Below are 21891 nucleotides of genomic sequence, written 5' to 3' on the forward strand. Positions count from 1 at the left end.
CACAGCCTTCAGACTTGAGGGGACAGAGCGGATAGATGGCCTTGGGTGGGGATGTGGCCGGCCCACGGACACCAGTGGCAGAAAGAGCCAGTTGCGGGAAGGCTGGTCGGGATGGGCCGTGGCTCGGGGGTGCCCCTGTGCTTCAGTTTCCCTCGCACGGATGCTCTAGAAGGAGCCGGGTCAGGATCAGCAAACCTCTCCACCCTTGGGGCTTTCTAAGCCAAAAGCGAACAGAAGGAATGCTGAATTTCTCAGCTGCCTGTCCCCTGGGGGAATTCAGGATCCCTGGGGTCTGCCGTCTTTGAGCAAATCCCTCACAGACAGGTGACCAGACCACGTCCTCTCCAAGGCGGGTGTGGTGAGACAGGCAGAACCCGGGATTGTCCCAGGCACCTCGGGTCGTATGATCATCACCCATGCGTGTAGGACATCACAGTTTAAACCATTTAAATTTTAGGAAAAATACCTGACTGCTCAACCAACAACTACGATACCCTTATAGGTGTAGGGAAGGCGGAAGCGGTGTGTGAAAGGGGTTAGTTCTCAGCTTTCAGAGGGTGGGAGGACCAGGTCTGGGTGGGGACCGGCACAAATCAAGAGAAAGCCCCACAGCAGGAGGTGTTTTTAGGATGTGCGAAAACCAAGACCTTTACCGCGGAAAGCTTATGATGACTGTTCAAAAACTGACAGGGGAGTTTGACGACACCCACTGGCTGCCATTTTCCAGGCAAGACCGGTCGTCCTCTAGTGGTGCAGGTGTTCGCCGGGCAGGTGCAGGCGTCCAGGGAGAGCTGGGGGTGCAGGACCGCCCCAGAGTTCCCAGGCAGATTTCTCAGGGGAACCGCATTATCGGCTGGAAACCTAAGCAGCGTTACCTGCAGGTGACCTCCCACCCCCTTCTCAGTAACAGGTGTGAGGAAGACAGCACTGGGAAGAAGGCAGCTTGGCCTGCAGGGCCCGGCTCCCCGCTGAGTGGTGACAGCACCTGGGGGTGGAAAGGTGGCTGCCAGTGGGCAGGGGGTGGGGGTTGTGAGGATCAATGAGAGAATGTGTGAATGGACTCTTAAAACGGTGCTATAAATGGTTTAAAGACCTGGTAGCTGTAGGATTTTGCCCCAGTGGAGATAGTAAATCTAAGTCACTATGGGACCAAGGATGCAGGAGCACTGAGAACCTGAAGCTTGGGCTCCCTTGCAGCCCCCGGCCTGGCGGTGTGTGGCTGGTGGTGGCAGATGGCTGGCACAGGACAGTGCTGGTAGAGGATGTCCCCTGAGCCAGGCCAGGGCTTTCCCAGTCCAGCCTCTATGCCCTCACTGCCCAGCTGTCTGCCCCCAGCCTCCTCACGAACCCCAAGCAATCCAGATGCTCTGCATGTCAGTGCCCCTTCCTTACTCACTAGACTCAACCCGGGATTAAGACTCTAAACTCTGCCCTTTCTCTAGCTATATCTGAGGACAAGACCAGGGCCAGGCAGCTCCTGAAGCGAAGGCCTTTTCCTGAGGCAGCTCAGATGTTCCTGTTGTCTGACGGACAGGAAATGAGCCTCCAATACAAGACCCCCAGATTGTAAGCGGCAGAGCGGGGGTCTGGACCCCTTCTTGTCAGAGGGCGGGTCTGAGGTTCCCCCGGTACCACCAGGCCCTGCCAGGCTGTGAGCACCACCGCGGAGGCAGCTAGTGAAAGGTGTGGGACGCTTTCCCCAGAAAACGACACACCCCGAATAGATTTTGCATAATCCCAGACCCTCCCAGAGTCCATGCAGTGAGTGACCTAGGGTCCCCCTGAGGGTGGGGGGAGGCATTCCGGCTGGCAGGGCGAGATGGAAAGTTACCACTAGTCCCAATTTTTCCAGTCAAGGAATTGAGACAAAGAGGTAACCCCTAGTATCTGATGTCACACGGCTAAGCCTTGGGGGTGCTACTAAAGACAGTAACAAGGCGGGGCTTCAGAGGGACAGGTTCGGGGACCCGGAGAAAGGGACCGGGCAAGGGTCAGTGAGCATCAGCGGGAGCCCTGCTTGGTCCCCAGGCGACCTGGGCGGTGTGCTCCTTTTGGAGGCTCCCTCGCTTCCTTGGCCATGACCTTGCTCACACGAACCGCACACGTCCCCTAGGAGTGGCTGTCCCCCGCCCCATAGTCCTACTTCAACACTCAGCAGCTGGAGTCCCACAGAAAGGGCCCTTTTCCTTTCTTTTAAAGGAGCTGGCAGGCAGGGGGAGTCGTCAGCAGAAACCGGGCCAGAGCCTGATTTTCCAAAGGAGTCTAGAAAAGACGAGGTTGGTAGGCAAACCAGGGGGTTCATCCTAATCTGTACTCCCTGAGGCATCTTTGGACCCCTCTGGGGCTCTCCCCACCCTGGAAGCCCAAAACCCTGCGATGGGATTTGGGGTGTGTGTGACAGAATAAGTAAAAAGGGTGACTTAATGGATATTCACAAACAACGTCACAAGCTGGACAGCCAAGCTGTGTGACAGGCCCGAAGCTGGACTCAGAGACCGGAGGGACGGACCCAGGGCCTGGCACGCAGCCAGAGCGTTGCCCTCCGCGCACAGGCTGTTTTCTCTGGAACATCCTCATGCGGACGGGACCACAGGGACCAGCTCAGCCCCCTCGGCTCCGTGAGAAACTTCTGGGGGGAGAAGCTACTGGCCCCGGGTCGCCCCTGTGACTGCCTCAGCTCTGGCTTGTTTACTGGAGGGAGCAGATCCTGCTGGGACAAGGCGAAGACCAACTCTGTGCCCTCTCCTCCTGTCCCTCCACCAGCCTGGGCCCAGCCCCGGTGACAGTGCCAACCCGTGGGCCAGGCAGGCTCTTCTTCCCGACTGAAGGGAGCTGCCGCCGCCAACTCAGTGCGTGAAAACCTGACAATCAGTTCGTAACTCGCTGTCACACAGCTGCTCTTGCTGAGGTCTCTGAGGGGCGAGTTCCCACAGCGTCCCACTCCGGGAGCTGTGTTGGAGTCGGGTGCCGTGGGAATGGGTTCGGGGCTTACCCGGTGCCTTGTCTTCTGTGGGTGAAAGGTTACAGGGCAGCAGAGTTAGGACACCAAAGCCAAAGTTTTCTCCAGGAACCTGTAACCTCGTTTCAGTCCTTCGAGAAATATGGCTTCTCTGTAGATGTTTTACCAAATCACTTTCCTTAAATGTGTTCTGGTGATCTGACTGGTTTTTAAGGTCGGGCAGTGTGCATCTGGCAAACTGCTTCTAAGCCCTGAGCAAATGAGAGAAGATTTAAACAGCAATGCTCGGCTCACGGTGACAGTTCAAACACAAACGCCAAGGAGGAGTCCCATCAAAATTAACAGTACAAAATAGTGACCTCGGTTTGCCCAGGCACTAACATGCTGCTGCCAGTGAACTCATGAGCTCGGATGTTCTTTAGTCAAAGAAACACACTCAGTTTTAATTCTCACACAGTAGAGTCCCTCGTATGTTCCTTCAGAATCACATATTCACCTGGTCGTTCACTGAGCACTACCCAGGCTGACGCCCAGCTCGGCAAACTTTGCGGTAATGAGTGAACAATCCGTGGGACACCCCCGTCCTTTCTCCTTGAACACAGTGTTTGTTTAAACAATATAGCGCCACGTTTCTTTTAAATTTATTTATTTATTTATTTTTTCAATTAAGGCACATGACGTATAGAAATACTGAGGTACAAAATGCAAATTTCTGCATGAGAGTTTTAAAATAATTTTGGAAAATGAAGGTGAACATCATCTTCCAGAACATTCAGCTTTTAGCTTGTTTTTTCTTTTGGACCAGTTCAACCAGCAACTTGTACCTAGCGATACAGTCTTCCTGCAGGAAGAGAAAAAGAGAGGTGAATACAATTACTTCCACAAATCAGTGCAGCTCTCGTAAGCCTGCGGGGCCTGCTTGCTGGCTGTGCCCAGTGCTAGAGAAGCAGCCTCACATCCCCATGCTTGGCATAGAACCTGCCTAGAGCTTCCTGGGTGAGTCCAGCTGGTCCCAGGCAGCCGAGGCTGAATGTCCAGCCCAAGGTGTAGTGTGGGCCTCGGGGCAGCTGTTAGCGAGGCCTATATCGTTATGATAAGGACTTTCACCGTACTAACTGTAATGATCATGGTTAACATTTCACTACTGCATCACATGTCACTTCAGAGAAACCAAAAACCTTGAGGCCAGGCGTCCACGGTCACTACCCTTTGGGTCTGCCTCTCCCCGAGGGCGGCTGGGACTGCTGTGGGATGCGTCAGCCCAGCCCCACGGGACACCTGCAGGGAGTGTGTGCAGTTTCCTCCTGCTGGTTCCAGCCCCACCTGGACCTTCCAACCTGTCAGGTACAGAACTTCTAGCTTCAGTCCCAGCTGCCTGCAGCTGTCACCCCTTGGGGTGGGGACTCATGACTGTCATGTTCATCACAAGGTACTTTCCAGAATCCATTTCTGTTTGTTTAAAAAAAAAAACTAACTTGCCTCAATGTCTTCACTAACTAAAGGTCTAGTGCAAACTGATTTCTGCTCCATAGCAGCTGATTTTATCAGCTGCCTTGGACAGAGTATGGATGTTCATTCTCTTCCTAGAATTTTAGCCCGGTCGTGTCATGAGAGTATAATAAGCGCCTTTTCTGCATCCCCAAAGACATCTTGCCTAGTTAGGGTCTTTAAAAATAGCAGCTTTTCCTTAATAGCTCTGCTGCCTGCTGGTGCCACCTAGTGCATGACACCGAAGGCAGGTGGCCAGCACCCCCGCCTGGAGGACAGTGTGGGCCCCAGCTGAGCGGCAGGCCCGCAGGCACCCCAGGCAGAGGCTCCTCCTCCAGGCCCAGAATTCCCAGTGGCTCAAAGACCACTTACAAGGAGTCACTCCTTAGCAGGCGAGCCCTCTGGCCACCTCTCCTGGACTTGGTTCCAATGTCCAGGCTTAAAGGGAATGTCTGCAGGACAATAAAAGCCCTGCTCATCTCAGGAAGGTTTCCAAACCCCAAGGCAATGAGTTTCTGAGTGTTCTATCTTTAGGAATCCACAGTTCCAGCTCCTTCATTTTAAACCAATGTCAATTCATCACACATGCAAATGCCTGTGTCCTGACAGATGCTAGAGAAATTCAGGGAAAATAATTACTTCTGGCAAACCAGTTGGAGAGGCTGGGAGAATCTGTGTTTCTCAAATAGATCAACTGCTAATGGTTTTATTTTTCTCCCCGGGAATTCTCGACCTCCTCATTTTAAAGTGGGTGATAGATAACTAGACCTGTACACACGGGGACATTCATGGCCACAAGCTAGATTTTCCAACATCGAATTTCAATTAAAAAAAAAAAAAAAGAATGTAAATGAACATCAATGTGCCCAGAGGCTACTGAGCGGTAGGCACAGAAGGCGGAAGAGATTGGTGCTTTTGATTTCTCAGTGATCCCCGGGCCTCAGAGCCAGAAAAGCAGCCCCGGGGACTGCGTACTGCGTGTGGAGAAAGGGCGGAGCTGGAAAGATCACGACGGGAGGCGACAGCCCCACGTGGGCCCAGCAGAAGGCCCAGGGACACCCGTCTTCCCGCCTGAGCTGTTATTTGAGGACTATCTGCAGGTGTATTCAAGCAGATACTGAGAGCTGTAAACGGGGAGAAAAGCCTGTTACAAACAGTCGAGGCTACGGAGGGCACAATGACCCCACACATAATATGCCTCCTGGGCCTCTGGTCAACTGGGTGCTACCGCTGGGGCCAGAGTGAGTCACGCTGCAGAGCTGGTGATCGTGGCAACAGCCACACGTGTCCCTTGGTTAAATGCTCGTCACAGCTACAGAGCTGGAGGGGCTTGTGATTTCGAGACTCCACCTCCTCACTCTAGTTGGAAGGGGCCTGCACGGTGGCGGGTGACCTGCTGCTGCTCCACTGCCCTCAGGGTGACGAGGGCACCGCCCAGCCACCCCCCGGCTTCTCTCAAACTGCCGCCGGAGCAGAGCGAATGCTGCAGTGGCTGGCAGGGAACTGAGGGTGAAATTTATGATCTATGTGAGCAGTTTTCTCTGGGAAAAGCTCCCCGGGCTGAACCATGACGCGGCTTCGCCCCCCGACCTGGTGAGCGCTCACTGCCCAGGCGCCTGCCTGGGCTCCTCGTGCTGTCAGGGGACCCGACCGGCAAACGAGAGGCCGTGTGGACAGGTGCAGACAGAAGGTCACGGGTAAGAGGAGGGAACGATTAGGCAGAGCCAGCTGCGGCCACTTCCGTGGGGCTCCGGTCCCCGCCTCACCCACCTTGCTCTTAGACGGGACACATTTGGCTATTTTGTCCCAGCGGTCAGAGGATCCTTTTGGGTACTGCTGTAATGCCAGTTCCAGAAGTTTCTGCTGAGTCTGAGTCCATGGCTCCTCCGCGTGTGGCCTCTCTCTCTCCTCTGGCTCTCCTCGTCGCTGGACGTGTTTTGTTCTGAGTTATCGAAGTCCTTCTGCCTCCTTCCGCGGAGCTTCTCCTCGGGCTCCGGCAGCCTGGCTGGCCGCCGCCGCCGCGGGCCGCTTTCGGGGGCCGTGGCCCCCCGCTCCTCGCCCTCCTGCCCGTCGCTGTCCTCCCCTTCATTGGCGTCCATGGCCCGCTCAGCACCTGCTCGCTGGGTGATGATGTCGTCCGGCAAGGCCATCACGGTCCTGACGGGCCTGGGATGCGGGGCTGTCGATCTGAGTTCGGACAGTCTGACCATTCCTGTGCGCAAGGGGAAGGGGCAAGGTCAAGCCAGGCGACAGGAGCGACAGCAGCTGCCTCCCACACGTAGACGGCGTGCGAGGCGCTCTGCATACGTTATTTCACTTAATTTTCACACTGTTCTAGGAGGAGAGGTGTCACTATCCTAATTTACAGTCTCAGAGCATCGGGTGGGGTGGGGCCGGACCCCAGTTCTGCCTGACCCCAAGCCTCCGCCTTCCTACCGCTCTGAGGAGCAGCAGGCTACAGAGTCGGGCTGTGACCCAAGAATGCAAAGGTTTGAGAAGGAATAACCTGCGCCTTTTTAGGTAAGGCCAGCCCAGCGGTACTGATTCCGTTAGCATAACTAAAACGTGTCTGTCTGTCGGGCCAGGCCCGGCTCCCTCCTGCAGGGGACCACCGACACTTGTGGGGTCTGTTCCCTGCTTGAGTTAGAAGGTGTGGGAGGCATTTTCTCACTTCCCAGTTCCAAGAATGGAGAAGCTAACAAAATTCCAGGTAGTCTCAGAGGAAAGAATTGGAGAAATATAGATTTTTAGGAGAGCTGCCCGTTGTCTATTCTGAAGGACAACGCTGTGTGATGCAAACATTAGCTTCCCCTTGCAGCCCCCACCCCCCAATACTAGAGAAGAACAGGTTTTTATAGTTCTTTAAACTTATTAAATACATCTTAGCACCTACTGTACAGGGTTGGATTGGCTCGTTGGTGCCTGTAATTTGACTTGGTAAAACTATTATACCACTGTATTTAAAGAGTTGTTATAAATAAAAAGAGATTTGTTTTGAAGACACTGCTTTAGATTGATGCGGGCAGTGGGTGCTAACTTACCTGGGGAGCAGGCAACAGAATCCTTCAGTTGCTTGGCTTTGGTGGTTACCTGTTTCAAAATATAAAAGCAAAGAAACCTTACTTTCCACATACCTACTGTAGGTCAAGTGACCTATTTTATATAAGTTTTGTGTGAATGAACAGGGTTGAGTGAATCTTAGGCCTGGAAGGACCCTAGGTCATCAGCCCAACCCATTTATTGAAGCAACAAGGAAACTGAAGCTTGGAGAGATCATGTGGATAGTCTGGAGCAAGTCATTTAATCAGCGGCAGAGTCAGAACCAGAACTCAGGTCCCCTACTTCTAAAATTCAACGACAGTTCCACAATACCAGGCTGCCTCTTAAAATACACTAGTGCCAAAATCACTATACAAACAGGTCATGTTTTTTTAGTTACAATTTCCTGAAAGAGAACATCTTTCTTCACCGGGGAATAGTATACCAATGAGTACTATGAACAATGGAGAAATTTACTCTTACGCTAATGATGTTTTAATAATATAAAAGTCTTTGCATCTTCGAAAGAAACCCTAAGAGCATGTGAGAGTGACCCTAGAGGAGGAATTTATTTACTGGCGGAATGGGGTGGCTGGACCTGAGGACCATGACACACTGACATACAAGAGTGTGGATGCACACAGATAATTTTGTTTGGTGGCAATTATTATATTTTGTCTCTATATAAATGGTATCATATTGTGCATCTCATTCTACAGCTTGCTATTTTTTTCATTTAACAACATCTCGGAGATCTACATCTGGATTTCCCTTTTAAAAAACAGAAAATTTACAGAGCGGAAGGTACAGATTTTAAATGTATAATTCAATGTTTTGACTAAAAAAACCCACCAAAAATCCCCCAAAACCCGTGTAATCAACATTCAAATTATAGAACATCACTATTACCTTAGAAAATTTCCTCGTGCCCCTAAGTCAAACTTTATCCCGCCATAAACAACCACTGTTCTGATTTCTATTATGTATATATTAAAATATGGGGTTAAAATGAATTAAAAGCTTAAAAAATAGATAATTGTCCCTATGCATTTATTAAACAAGTCATCCTTTTTCCATTAATTAAAAAATGTTGACTTGATTAAAATTATTTTCAGTTGTATAAATGGTCTATTTTTCCAAACTTTATATCCTATCCCATTCATTCATGTATATTCTTGAACCAATATTTCACTGCTTTAATGAAACCTGAGGGTAAAACCTTAGAAAAGTATGATTGTGAAGAACTCTGAGTTAGGCAGTTGTGTATTCAACCCTGGTCCCACCTTTTATTCGGGGAGTAGCCTTGAGAAGTTTCCAATTCCTTTCTCTGTCTCATGCATTAATTTCTGTAATACATGGATAATACTAATACAATTTTCCTGTTAGGGATTTAAGCACTTAGCAAGCTACCTGGCAGATATTAAAGGCTCAGTAAACATTACCTATTCTAATTGACATGGATCATTTATTTTCTATTCACACAAAGGGCAGAGTTAGAGGAAATATTTAAAGCTGCTTAGAAACATGCTTCAATTTTATTCCCTACCATCCTCTATCCCCCGATGACCTTGCTTCCTATTTCGTGGAAGGAAAACTGAAGTTGTCCAGCATGCACGTCCCTGACGTCCAACCGCCCAACTCAAAATGTGACCATATCATCACGTAGCTGTCCCTTGGGTTATCTCAGTTCAAAGAAAGGAATCATCTTTCCTCCTGAACCCTCCAGCAATCAATCTTCTTTGCTTTCATCTTGAACGTCTCCCTGTCCATCAGATATGTCCCATAAACCTTCGAACTTAGCTTAAGTGGTCTCTAAACACGATCTTCCTTTGAGCCGTTTCTCTTCCGCTTGGCTTTCATGACAGTGTCTCCTGGTGTCCCCTCTTTCTCTGAATGATTCTTCACTGGCCCCTCCTACGTGCTCCTGCCTCTTGCTCCCCAATGTTCCTCAACCTTCCGTCCTTGCCGATCATACGTTCTTTCCGTTTTCTCCTTTGGTATCTCGTGCCACCTGTTCAATAATACCTTAGGGAAAAAAGGATTAACGTGCATCTCTGATCCTGACCTCTACCTTGGAATGCCAGGCTGACAGGAATTGACCATCTAACACAATGGATCATGGGAGCTGAAAGGACTCCACCTATAGAACAATAAGCTTACTGTGTACCAGGCATTGTTCTAAATAAGGTGTGCATGTGTGTGCATATTCCTCACAGAAGCCATATTAGGTAGGTATATAATGATTATCCCCATTTTACAGAATCTGAGGCCCAGAAAGAATAACAGGCTAGTAACTGAACCCAGGCAAGTGGGTCTCCAAAACCTTTGCTCTGAATCACATAAATTCTACCTTTTAAATCCAAATCTCTTATTTCATAAATGAAGAAATAGGCCAAGTGCTCTTTCCGCTATACTACATGGCTTCTAACTGCCACTAATCTTATATAGAGGTCTCCTAGCTCCACAAACTAAACAAATCCCAGACTAAACTCGTCAACTTCTCCGCTTTTCTTTCCTTCCTTAACAGTACTGTTACCCCAGTCACTTAGGCTCCAAACCTGAGTCAATTTTTGAACTTTTCTCTCCCTCCCCACCCAGCTACTATGTTCTTCACAATATGAGTCCTATCTGTTCCCTTCTCTTTTAGAAATCCAACGCCCACATCAGTCCTTCATGCTCACTTGACTGAACTACTATATCTGCCTTCTAACTGGTCCCCAACTTATTTATAGTTCTTGTAGAATAGTATGCCTAAGGCAGAGTTCTGATCAAAAACCTTTGATGGGTCATCACTGACTATATCATAAAGCGTTCAATTCTGAACCTGACATCAAGGAAATTCATAACCTGAAGAGCCTTTCCTGTACGTATGCTTCCTTTCAGCAGGTCCTAAACAATTAATGCTCCCCGTCCAGTCATAGATTCCCTATCCTGTACTTTAGGCCATTGTCGACATTGTCTGAAATGATCTTCCTTTCTTCAGCAAACCTCTCTTTAAATATCTGAGCCAAACCATCCTTCCAAATACTCTCGAATGTGGCTTCCTGTCCTTGAAGGCATCCCTGATGTTCACCACAGGACTACTAACTCTGGTGACAGTTAATCCCTCTCTCCTCAATTTCTGCTACATTTTTAAAGATTTTATTTTATATTATCATATAATAAAATTTTCTCCTTACAGTTCTATGAATTTTAACAAAATTATAGATGCACGTAACCAACACCACATACAGGATATGGAACAATTCTTTTCCCCCTGCATCTTCTTTTTTAAAAAACAAAATATTTTAGAGATTAGAGTACTACACAGATTTCCCTCATTTCATTAACAGCTTGAGATGTAATTCACATACCATACCATACCAATGGTTAATATTATTAATAACCATTGAATGTACACTTTACTAGGTGAATTAAAGTGTACAAGTCAATGGTTATTAATATATTCAAATATGTGTAACCATCACCATAGCCAATTTTAGAACATTTTCATCACTTCAAAAGAAACACTGCATGCTTCAGCTACCACCCCCCATCTTCCCCACCTCACTCCTCACCTCCACAACTAATTTGCCTGTCTCTATAGAATCCCATGTTCTGGGCTTTCATATGAATGGAATCATGTGGATTTTTGTGGTTGGCTTCTTTTCCAGCTTCATTCAAGTTGGATTGAATGAATGAATGAATGAAAAAAGTGCACATCAGCACTTCTTTTTTACTGTTGAATAATATTCCAATGTATGGATTACCACATTTTGTTTATCCATCAGTAGATAACATTTTGTGTTATCTCCATCTTTGGCTATTATAATTAACAGTGCTATAAACATTTGCATGGGCATATGTTTTCATTTATGTTGGGTATATATCTGGGAATAAAATTGTTAAGTTATATGGTAACTCTATGTTTAAATTTTTGTGGAACCGCCATACAGTTTTCCAAGATGGCTGCAGCACTTTACATTCACAGGAGCAGAGTATGAGGCTTCTGATTTCTCTAGACTTTTGCTAACACTTATTATCACTCAACTTTTTGATTCTAGCCAGCCTAGTGGGTTTTGAAGTGGTATCTGGTGTCGTTTGTGGAGGTGGCTGAGTAGTGCTCTGGTGTGGTCTGAAGATGGCCACTGAGTGTATTGGTTCTAGGCCCCTTGGGAGGGGCTCTGGTGCAGGCCAAGGTTAGCCGCTGCCTGTGTCCTGCCTGAGGCCACTTGATATGAGATACAAAGTAATCTGCAGATGGTTGGTACTTGTGCCGGGCTTGGGGGTGTCTGGGAGAGATGGAGCTGTGAACCAAGAGCGGCTGTCACTAGTACCAGGCTTAGAGCTGCTTAGCAAGAGTTATGGGTCATGTCAAGGCCAGATGATGCTTGTCTGGGGTTTGCGAACGTTTGAGAGATTTTAGGAAAGTTCACAGCATGAGCCAAGATAGGCCATTTGTACAGAAAAGCCACTGGAAGTGGCTTGGGTGGGCTGAATCACCAACCTGTTAGCCAGGTTGATGGAGACTCATATGGCTCCTACCTGCGTGTGCAGGCTGGGCGGGAGGAGGGCCCAATAAAGGAACAATGGCTTTTGTCAGCACTTCTGTCTGGATAAAGCTGCCCCTTCACCCCTTGCCCTGAAGCCAGACAATTCAGTTCTTCCCCGTATGTCCTTGGCACCTTCCAAGCTGCTGTTCCAGCGCTGGAGCTCAGAGCGAGTGAGTCTGTCAACAAGTAAGGATGTGTGTGGGTCCTTTAAGAGGAATGCCTGTGACTCTAGCAGCCCTCTATCTCAGCAACAATCCCCACACAGCCGGAATTTGTGGGGACTTCTCTTCCTGGCACTAGAACTCTGGGATGGGGAGCTTGGTGTGGAGCTGGGACCCCTTGCTCCTCGGGGGAGATTGCTGCAGCTGGGACATCCCTCTCGATTTTTAACTGCCACACATAGGTGTGGGACCAGCCTGTTCTGCATCTCCGCCCCTTCTACCAGTCTCGAGGTGGCTTTTTCTGTATGTCCTTAGTTACAGGACTTCTGTTTAGTGAGACTTCAGTGATTCTCACTGAAGTAGTTTACTTCTGTAGCTAAGCTGAAATGATGATGTGGTAGTGGGAGGAGAGCCATAGCATTTACCTACTCTCCCATCTTGACCGAAATGCCTGCCTTTCTTCTTAATAAAGAAATTTATAGCTATAAATTTCTCTTAGCTTCACTGCCTAAGTTTTATGTCTTCATTTTCATTCATCTTTAAGAATTTTGATTCCCTGTGATTTCTTCTTTGACTCATTGGTTATTTGGGAGTAATTTCCACATATTTGTTGATTTTTCCCAATTTCATTCTGGCTACTGATTTCTAATTTTGTTCTATTGGAATCAGAGAATATACTTTGCACTATTTCTAGCCTTTTAAATGTACATGGCCTAATATAAAGCTCACTGGCCAGGGTGTTGCTGAGTACAATAGCGTGCCACTTCAGTAAAGTCATCTTCCAGTGAGCATGGTCATCAGCAAATCTATTTCTCTCCCATAGATTTAGATGACTTCAATTACATGAGTGCCAATTTACTTTTTTGAAAAGGTATACTTGACAAGTAAAATTGTAAAAAATTTAAAGTGTAAAATGTGATTTAATATATGTATATACATTGTGAAAAGATTCCCCCCAGTCAAGTTAATTAACACATCCATTACCACACATAAGTTCTCTTAAAAAAAAAAAAAAAAAAAAAAAGGTAATGGATGTGTTAATTAACTTGACTGGGGCGAATCTTTTCACAATGTATACATATATTGTATAATTGTATAATTTCAATTATACAATAGTGTTAACACCTACAGTTGCCATGTTATACATTAGATCCTCAGACCTTGCTCATAACCTTTGACCAACCTCTCTCAATTTGGTCTATTCCCCCAGATCCAGGCAACAACTTTTCTACAATCAGTTTCTATGAGCTTGACTTTTTGGGAGCTGAACAGTATTATATATACATACCTCATTTTCTTTGTCCACTCATCTACTGACAGACACTTAGTTTCCATACCTTGGCTACTGTGAAAAACGCTAGCTGATGTGCTATTGTTTACAAAATGAATAGTTTATATAGTATGAATAGTGTTAAAATACTATATAACTATACTATATAGCATAACTATATAGTTATATAGTATAAATAAAATATAATTTTATAAAATTATAATTTCTTTCTTTCTTTCTTTTTACAAAAGTATAGATATCTGAGATTTTGCTTCCTTTGAATATATACCCAGAAGTGGAATTGCTGGATCACATGGTAGCTCTATTTTTAATTTTGAGAAACCTCCATAGTGTTTTGCATAGCGGCTATACCAATTTACATTCCCATCAACATTGCACAATGGTTCTCATTTCTCCACATCCTTGCCAGTGTGTTATCTTTTGTATTTTTGATAAAAATAACTCACTGTGGTTTTGATTTGCCTTTCTCTGATGATTAGTGATATTGACACCTTGTCATATACCTGTCGGTCATTTGCATTTCTTCTTTAGAAATATGTCTATTGAGGTCTTTTGCTCTTAAATTTTTTTTTGGCTATTGAGTTGCAGGAGTTCCTTGTATATTTTGAATATTAACCCCTTACTGCATATATGGGTTGCAATTTTATCCCCTACTTCATAGGTTGTTTTATCATTTTGTTGAGATTCTTCTGCTGTGCAAAAGCTTTTTAAAGTGATGTAGTCCTACTTGTTTTTGTTTTTTGTTGCCTTTGCTTTCAGTGTCAAATAAAAAATAAAAAAATTGTTGCCAAGACTGATGTCAAGGAGCTTTACCACTTATGTTTTCTTCTAGGAGTTTTATGATTTCAGGTCTGTGTTCAAGTCTTTAATCCATTTTGAGTTAATTTTTATGTATGGTATAAGATGGTGGTTCAGTTTCATTCTTTTGCATGTAGCTGTCCAAAATATCCCACCACTATTTATTGAGGAGACGGTTCTTACCCAATAGTATATTCTTGCCTCTTCTGTCATAAATTAGTCGACTATATATATATTAATTTTGGGGCTCTCTATTCTGTTCCATTGATCTATGCGTCTGTTTGTATGCCAAATACCATACTGTTTCAATTACTATAGCTTTGTAATATAGTTTGAAATCAGAGCATATGATGCCTCCAGCTTTGTTCTTCTCAAGATTGCTTTGGCTATTTAGGGTCTTTTGTGGTTCCACACTAAATTTAGGATTGTTTGCTCTATTTCTGTGAAAAATGTCATTGGAATTTTGATAGGGATTTCATTGAATCTGTAGATCATTTTGGATAGGTAAGTATGGACATTTTAACAATATTAACTCTTCCAATCCATAAACATGGATTATGCTTCTATTTATTAAGTGTTCTCTTCGCTTTCTTTCATCATGTCTTATAGTTTTCAGTGAATAGATCCTTCACTTTTTTGGTTAAATTTATTCCTAAGTATTTTATTCTTTTCGAAGCTCTTGTAAGTGGGATTATTTTCTTAATTTCTCTTTCCAATAGCTCTTTGTTGTTTTATAGAAGCACAACTGATTTTTGTGCATTGGGTTTTTTGATCCTGCAACTTTACTGAAATAGTTTATAAGTTCTAAGTTTTTTTGTGTGGAGTCTTTAGAGTTTTCTATGTATAATATGTTATCTGCAGAACAGAGATGACATGGTCATCACCAAACCTATTTCTCTCCTAGAGAGCCTAATGACTTCAAGAGCGCGAGTGCCAATTTATTCTTGAAATGTTTAGTGTTATATTTTCTCGCATGTTGCACAATGAATTTTTCAGCTATTCATTCTGTTTTTACATCATGTGCAATTGCAGAAGTTACATTAAGACAATGTAACTTGGTGACAAGCTACCTTTAGGATTTTTTTTCTTAGATTCTTCTTGGGTGAATAGATGTATTTCTACACAGGTCTCACATACTTAAGGCTTTTCTTCTTCAGCATCTGAACAAATATTATTATGGGTTATCAGCTTGGGTAGGCTTTTGGATAACACTAGATCCACATGTGTATTAAAACTCACATGGATTATAGGACTGTGGGGAAATTTGTTTCATTACGTTCTGATTCAAAGCAGAAGACACTTTATAATCCTTCTTAATACAGTTATACCTAACTTTATCTTTAAAACTCACAAAATTGGGACCCTATGACTTAATCTGGGACATCTGGTTAGGGCTGAGTGAATGAAAGAAATTTAAAATAGGTTTTATTTCTTCTAGTGAAAATACTGATGAATGTGACAGAAAATTAAATAAGAAAAATGAAAATTATATTCTGTATGGTATTGATAGGACCAGTGGATAGTCATATGGTGGCACATTTCTAGTCAATATACAGAAGAGATTTCCAATTTTGTGAGCTACAGAAAGTGTATTCTCATATTCCTGGCATCCTCAGATAACTCAGAAAATAAATATTTACTAGAGATGACTTCAAGTCATATGTTTCAAATTCTGCCTGACCTGATGATGTCATAAGTGTTACTCATAATAAAATCATGTAACTGAAGTTAATTATTTTCATATATATTTATATTTCATTTATATTTAATTTTGGCCAACTTTCTGTTTGAATTTAGCACCCACATAACCGAGAACCACAATAACTTACAAAGGGCACTCTGTTACCTGAACATTAAATAAACCACCTGAAAAATGTTTCCAGCTGGTAGAAGGCAGTGCTGTTCATTCTTATTATTTCTCCAATATCTTTTAAAATGTTCTCTGTCTGGACAGAAAAATACAAGTAATAATAATGTTCCTCTTAACCATTTAAAAAAGGCTTTCCATTAACTTCCTGATTATCGCTATCAGTAATTTAGATGGCCATTTACTGGGAGAAAATACTTCTGCTAGCAGATAATAGTGTAGCTCTGCAGATATTGTTAGTCCATCAATGAGATACTGTAACAACACAACATATATTCGTCCATCTACCTCTTTTTAAAATGGTTTCCCCAAATTTTTAGCACAAGGGAGCAATTTTAAATTACATTAACAATTATTAGCAGCTGCTCAAGGGTCACCCGTTTGTTGACTGGCTGCATCTGTAAGCGCTGCATTAGTAAAAAGGAGTTAAACAAATCAGAGTAATAAAATAAATCTCTACTTAAAGTATGATGCTATTACCAGACCATAGATTATAATGTGAGTTAAACCAGTTCCTTCATGAATAAAATCATCCCTAGTATTCAAAGTGCATGTGATTGTAACTAGTAAATTAGATCTGGCTTTCAAAGTAAATACTATCTTCTTGAGGTAAGATACAGGGTTCTGATAAATGAGAACAAATTACAAACTCAGTATATTAGTAATACATGACACTAAGGTCCAGAAAAAAATATGAGGACGTTAAATAGGAGATATATAATACAGAAAAGCTTTCAAGTAATCATGCAAGTATGCTTTGCTTGAATGAGTCAATAAAGATGAGCAGTGTTTAGCAGAGTTTAATCAGACCTTGAATATTTCTGCGGTTCAACTATTCAAGGGGCATATGGGAAAGCAACGGTTTATGCAGCTACTCAGAAGTAAAGCCACATTAACTGGCCAGTATCTTGGGACAGTCAATACCTTGCTCTCCAATTTATCCCTCTTTGGCCAGCACCTCAGAAAACCAAGGTATTTCACTTGGAAGGTATTATTTGATCAAGGTATGCAAACAATAGTGCTGCCCTATGTGCAGGGTTCAAAATCAAATTCTTGCTAAACCAAGAGGGCAATGTGGCTTTACTAAGAGTCAGAGGATCTTGGTTCTGGTCCTGGCCTGTGATTAACTAGCTTTGCAGCCTTGAACAAATCCTTTATCTCTTTCTAGAACTCATATCTGCAATAAGTGATTATTACAGTGGTTTACAACTGTGTAACAATTCATATTAACAAAATATTTGTGTATTGTTATCACATTTCATCCCCCGACTATCCTGGGAAATTCATATCACAGATGAAGAAACTGTTGCTCAGAGTGATTTGATGACATGAAAGTAATATAGCCCATAAATGGTGGAGTTAGGGCACCAAAACCAGGCTCCCTTTTAAATTCTGTTCTCTTTCTGCTTTTTGTCAAAACAAACAAACAAACAAAAAAGCATTATTCTGTGCTTCACTGGATGTGACATTATTAATGAAATAGCTTTCATTTTGTATTCATTACCAAAGACTTATTAAGTACCGACTTAGTGTATCACCGTACTGAGAACAGTGGTGTATACAGACCTCGTGCTGTCCACCTCGGGGAGCTTCCAGTCTGGTTATTTCTTTGCATACTCGTTCAAGAGATTTACAATTAATGAGGACTGTGTTTATATGGAAGAAAATTATTGTTTAAAGCAAAAAGCCTTTTATTTCTAAATTAATGTTGGCTAAAGCGATGAAAGAACAATCCAAGACAGGCCTGTAGTAGTGACAGCTTGGGAGTTTGGCCTCACCTCTGAAGGAGGATAATTCTGTGCTGTTTTACCTGAGTTACTGCCAATCACTTACTGGAAGAATTTAGTAAAGATACAAGCCCTTTGTACTTCAGTTTTCTCAATGTGTGTCAAATAAACCTCTCAGCAAAGTCTGTCCCCTTGTTAACTTGCAAGGGTTCAAAAAATCTAGCAGACTAGGTGGATATCGCGTCCTTCTCCACTACTCTGTTTGCTCCTTCTTAAGCTGTGTGCTCTGAGGAATAAGACAAGTGAACCAGACAAAAAAGAGGACAAGGGCCTTTGACAGGGGAATACAGCCAGGCAAAAATATTCATCGATGGCTGAGAAATAGAGCTGAGAAATAGAGCTGTCTTTGTTGAAGGGACAGTCTGGCAAGTGTTTCAGATGGAGATTAAGGGATCCCACTACCCACTGGGCTTAGGTGTCAGCTGCCACCTAGACTTCAGAGGAAGAAGCAAAGTCCTCTGTAGCACAGATGAAAGAATCTGTAGCACAGGTGGAGGGTTCATCTGGAAGAGAGAAAGTGAGGGAAAACAGAAGACAGGAGGAGAGACAAGGCCAGAAAGGGAATAAGGTCAGAGGAGAAAAGAAACTGGAGAGGGCGTGACCAAGGCGGGCACTGGCTGGGAACAGTAATGGCTGGTATGGATTTTTAAGTTGCTTGTTACAGGGTGTTCCTCCAGCTCCCCTATAAAATCACTAAGAATGTTGATCATAGCGTAAGCCTCAAGCTCCATTTAATCTAGATCCACCTCTTTTTTGAGTGGAGTCTTTCTGAGAAACTCAACGTCGTAAAGCACGAAGGGGGCACCCTAGGATGCAGGTATTTGAGGGAAGAAAAGTATCAGCCCCGCAAATTAACACAGATCTTGGGAAGATGTTCAGACTTTGACAGGAAGTGGAATCATTGGTGTCTTAGATAATTGGTTCTAAACCTCTGAGAGGCAAGGAGTGTCCGTCCGACATCTGGGTTACAACAGAATGACAAGGATAAGGGGAAACAGTATTCTAGAAAGTAATGTAAGTTCTTTACTCCGCAATTTCAGGCACATCATCTAACATTTGTGTGCCTCCAGGTTTCCCACTATGAGCCTCCTGAAAATTCATTCCAGAGCTAATGATGAATTCTGTACTCAGAGAGCCACTGAACTATTAAAAATTAGCAAAGTCATAGGATACAAGACTAACATATAAAAATTTACTATATTTCTACATATTAGCAATGGACAATCTGAAAGTGTAATTAAGAAAACAGGTGTGAGAAGATATCTTACCTTCACAATAGCCTCAAAAAGATTAAGATACTCAGAATAACTTAACAAAAGGAGTTCCGGACTTACTGAAAATGACAAATATTACAGATAGGAATTAAAATGCTGTAAATAAGTGGAGAGGCATTCCGTGATCATGGATTTGGACACTCAAAATTGTTAAGACGGCAATCCCTCCAAAACTGATTTATGTATTCAGTGCCATCTCCACGGAAAAGGTCCTTTGTAGAAATTGGTTCTTATCCTAAAATTTATATGGAACACAAAGGACGTAGATGTCAAAATCATTTTATGAAAGATCAAAATCGGAGGGATTTGTACTCTTGAATTTCAAAATTTTACCATATAGCTGAACAGGGTGATGTCATCTGGATAGGCATACACATCAATAGAATCGAATTGAAAGTACATAAATATACCCTTATATTATGGCCAACTGATTTTTCACAAAAGTAACAATGGTAGAAATGACAGCCTAATAACAAATGGTTTTAAGACAACTGGATATCAATATGTGAAAAAAACGAACTGGACCTTGAGAAAAAAACAAGTATTGGTGAGGATATGGAGAAACTGGAACTCTCATGTATTAATAGTAAGGATGTAAAACGGTACAGCCACTTTGAAAAACAATTTGGGGCTTTCTTAAGAAGTTGAACATAAAATATATAACTTAGCGGTCCCACGTCTAGAAATCTAACCAAGAGAAATAAAAACATATACCCATATAAAGACCTGTAGGTTAATATTCATAGCAGCATTACTAATAATAGCCAAAAGGTGGAAATAATCCCAATGACCAAATACTAAAAAATGAATGAACAAAACTTAGTATTAATCCATACAAGTGAATAAATAGGAATGGACTATGATACATGCTACGACGTGGATGAACTTCAACTAACTTTTGCTGAGTGAAAGAAGCCAGATGCAAAATAATAAATACTATACAATCGCATTTATATGTAATTCCAGAAAAGCCAAATTTATACATATTCAAAACAGATCAGTAGTTGCCTGAGTTGGAGTGAGGAATGACTGCAAACTGGGTTGAAGAAACTTTTTGGGTGATAAAAAATGTCTAAAACTAGATTGTGGTCATTGCAAACTCTACAAATTTACTAAAAATCATTGAATTATACACAATGGATAAATTTTATGTTATGTAAATTATATCCTAAATTTTTTTTTTTGGTAAAAACACAACATGAGATTCATTCTCAATAGTGTCATTAACTATAAGCAAAGGGGTGTACAACAGATCTCTAGAACTTACTCATCTTGCATAACCGAGATTTTTGTACCCTTTGAACAGTAGTTCTCCATCTTCCCCATCCCTCAGCCCCTGGCAACCACCATTCTACTTTTTGCTTCTATGAGTTTGACAATTTCAGACACCTCAAAAGTACAATCATGCAGTATCTGTCCTTCTGTAACTGGCTTATTTCACTTATGTTTTCAAGGTTCATTCATGTTGTCACATATTGCAGAATTTCTTTCCTTTTTATGGCTGAATGATATTCGATTATACATATACACACACACCATATTTCCTTTATCCATTCATCTGTCAGATGCGGCCACATCTTGACTGTTGTGAATACTGCTGCAATGAACAAGGGAGGGCAGATGTTGCTTAGAGATCCTGATTTCACTTCTTTTGGCTACATACCAGAAGTGGAATTGTTGGGTCATAAAGTAATCCCACTTTTAATTTCTTGAGGAATCTTCATACTGTTTTCTATAATGACTGAATCATTTTACATTCTCGCCAAAAGTGTGCAAAAATTCCAATTTCTCCATATCCTTGCCAATACATCATCTTTTGTTTTTCCGATGATGGCCATCCTGACAGGTGTGAGATGATATCTTATTGTGGTTTTGATTTGCATTTCCCTGATGATTAGTGATGTGGAGCATCTTATATACCCGTTGGCCATTTTAAAATCTTTTTTTTTTTGGGGGGGGCGAGTTGTAGGAGTTCCTTATATATTTTGGAGATTAATTCTTTGTTGGATATGTGATTTGCAAATATTTCCTCCCACTCTGCGGGTTACCCTTTCATTCTGTCGACTGTTTCCCTTGCTGTGCAGAAGCTTTTTATCTTGATATATTCCTGCTTGTTTAGTTTTGTTTTTGTTGCTTGTGCTTTTGGTGTCATATCAATGAAATCATTGTCACGATCAATGTCATGAAGTTTTTCTCTTATTTCCTTCTAAGAGTTTTACAGTTTGTTATGAAATTCTGAGTTGACTTTTTGTGGTGTAAGATAAGGGTCCAATTTCATTCTTTTGCATGTGGATATGCAGTTTTCCCAGCACCGTTTGTTGAAGGGACTATCCTTTCCCCAGTGTGTGTTTGGCATCCTTGTTGAGGACCATTTGACTGCACATGTGTGGATTTACTTCTGGGCTCTCCATTCTGTTCTGCTGTCCATTGCCTTCTTTATGCCAGTACCATGCTGTTTTGGTTACTGTAGCTTTGTAATAGATCTTGAAATCAGGAAATGTGATGTCTCCAGCCTTTTCTTTCTCAACATTATTTTGGCTATTTGGGGTCTTTTACGGTTTCATACAAATTTTACAATTTTTTTTTATCTAGTTCTCTAAATCAATGAAGCTTTTATAATAAATTTTAAAAGAATCAGGTAGGCCTATATATACCGATATGGAAGGATATTGAAAGTAAAATGTTTTGTTTTGTA

At 43.0% G+C, this 21891-nt stretch overlaps 1 protein-coding gene across 1 annotated transcript in view; it reads right to left on the minus strand.

Moving 5' to 3' along the window:
* Positions 1-3588: 3588 nt before the first annotated feature.
* The window catches only part of DNAJC1 (DnaJ heat shock protein family (Hsp40) member C1), a 184823-nt gene continuing 166520 nt past the window's right edge, over positions 3589-21891 (minus strand). The window contains 4 exon segments of the mRNA XM_039877551.1: positions 3589-3800; positions 6218-6339; positions 6342-6659; positions 7489-7537. Of these exon segments, the coding sequence (XP_039733485.1) occupies positions 3732-3800; positions 6218-6339; positions 6342-6659; positions 7489-7537 (558 nt within the window). The 3' untranslated portion in view covers positions 3589-3731.

This window comes from Pteropus medius, unplaced genomic scaffold (assembly GCF_902729225.1).
Source record: "Pteropus medius unplaced genomic scaffold, Ma_sr-lr_union100, whole genome shotgun sequence".
NCBI lineage: Eukaryota > Metazoa > Chordata > Mammalia > Chiroptera > Pteropodidae > Pteropus > Pteropus medius.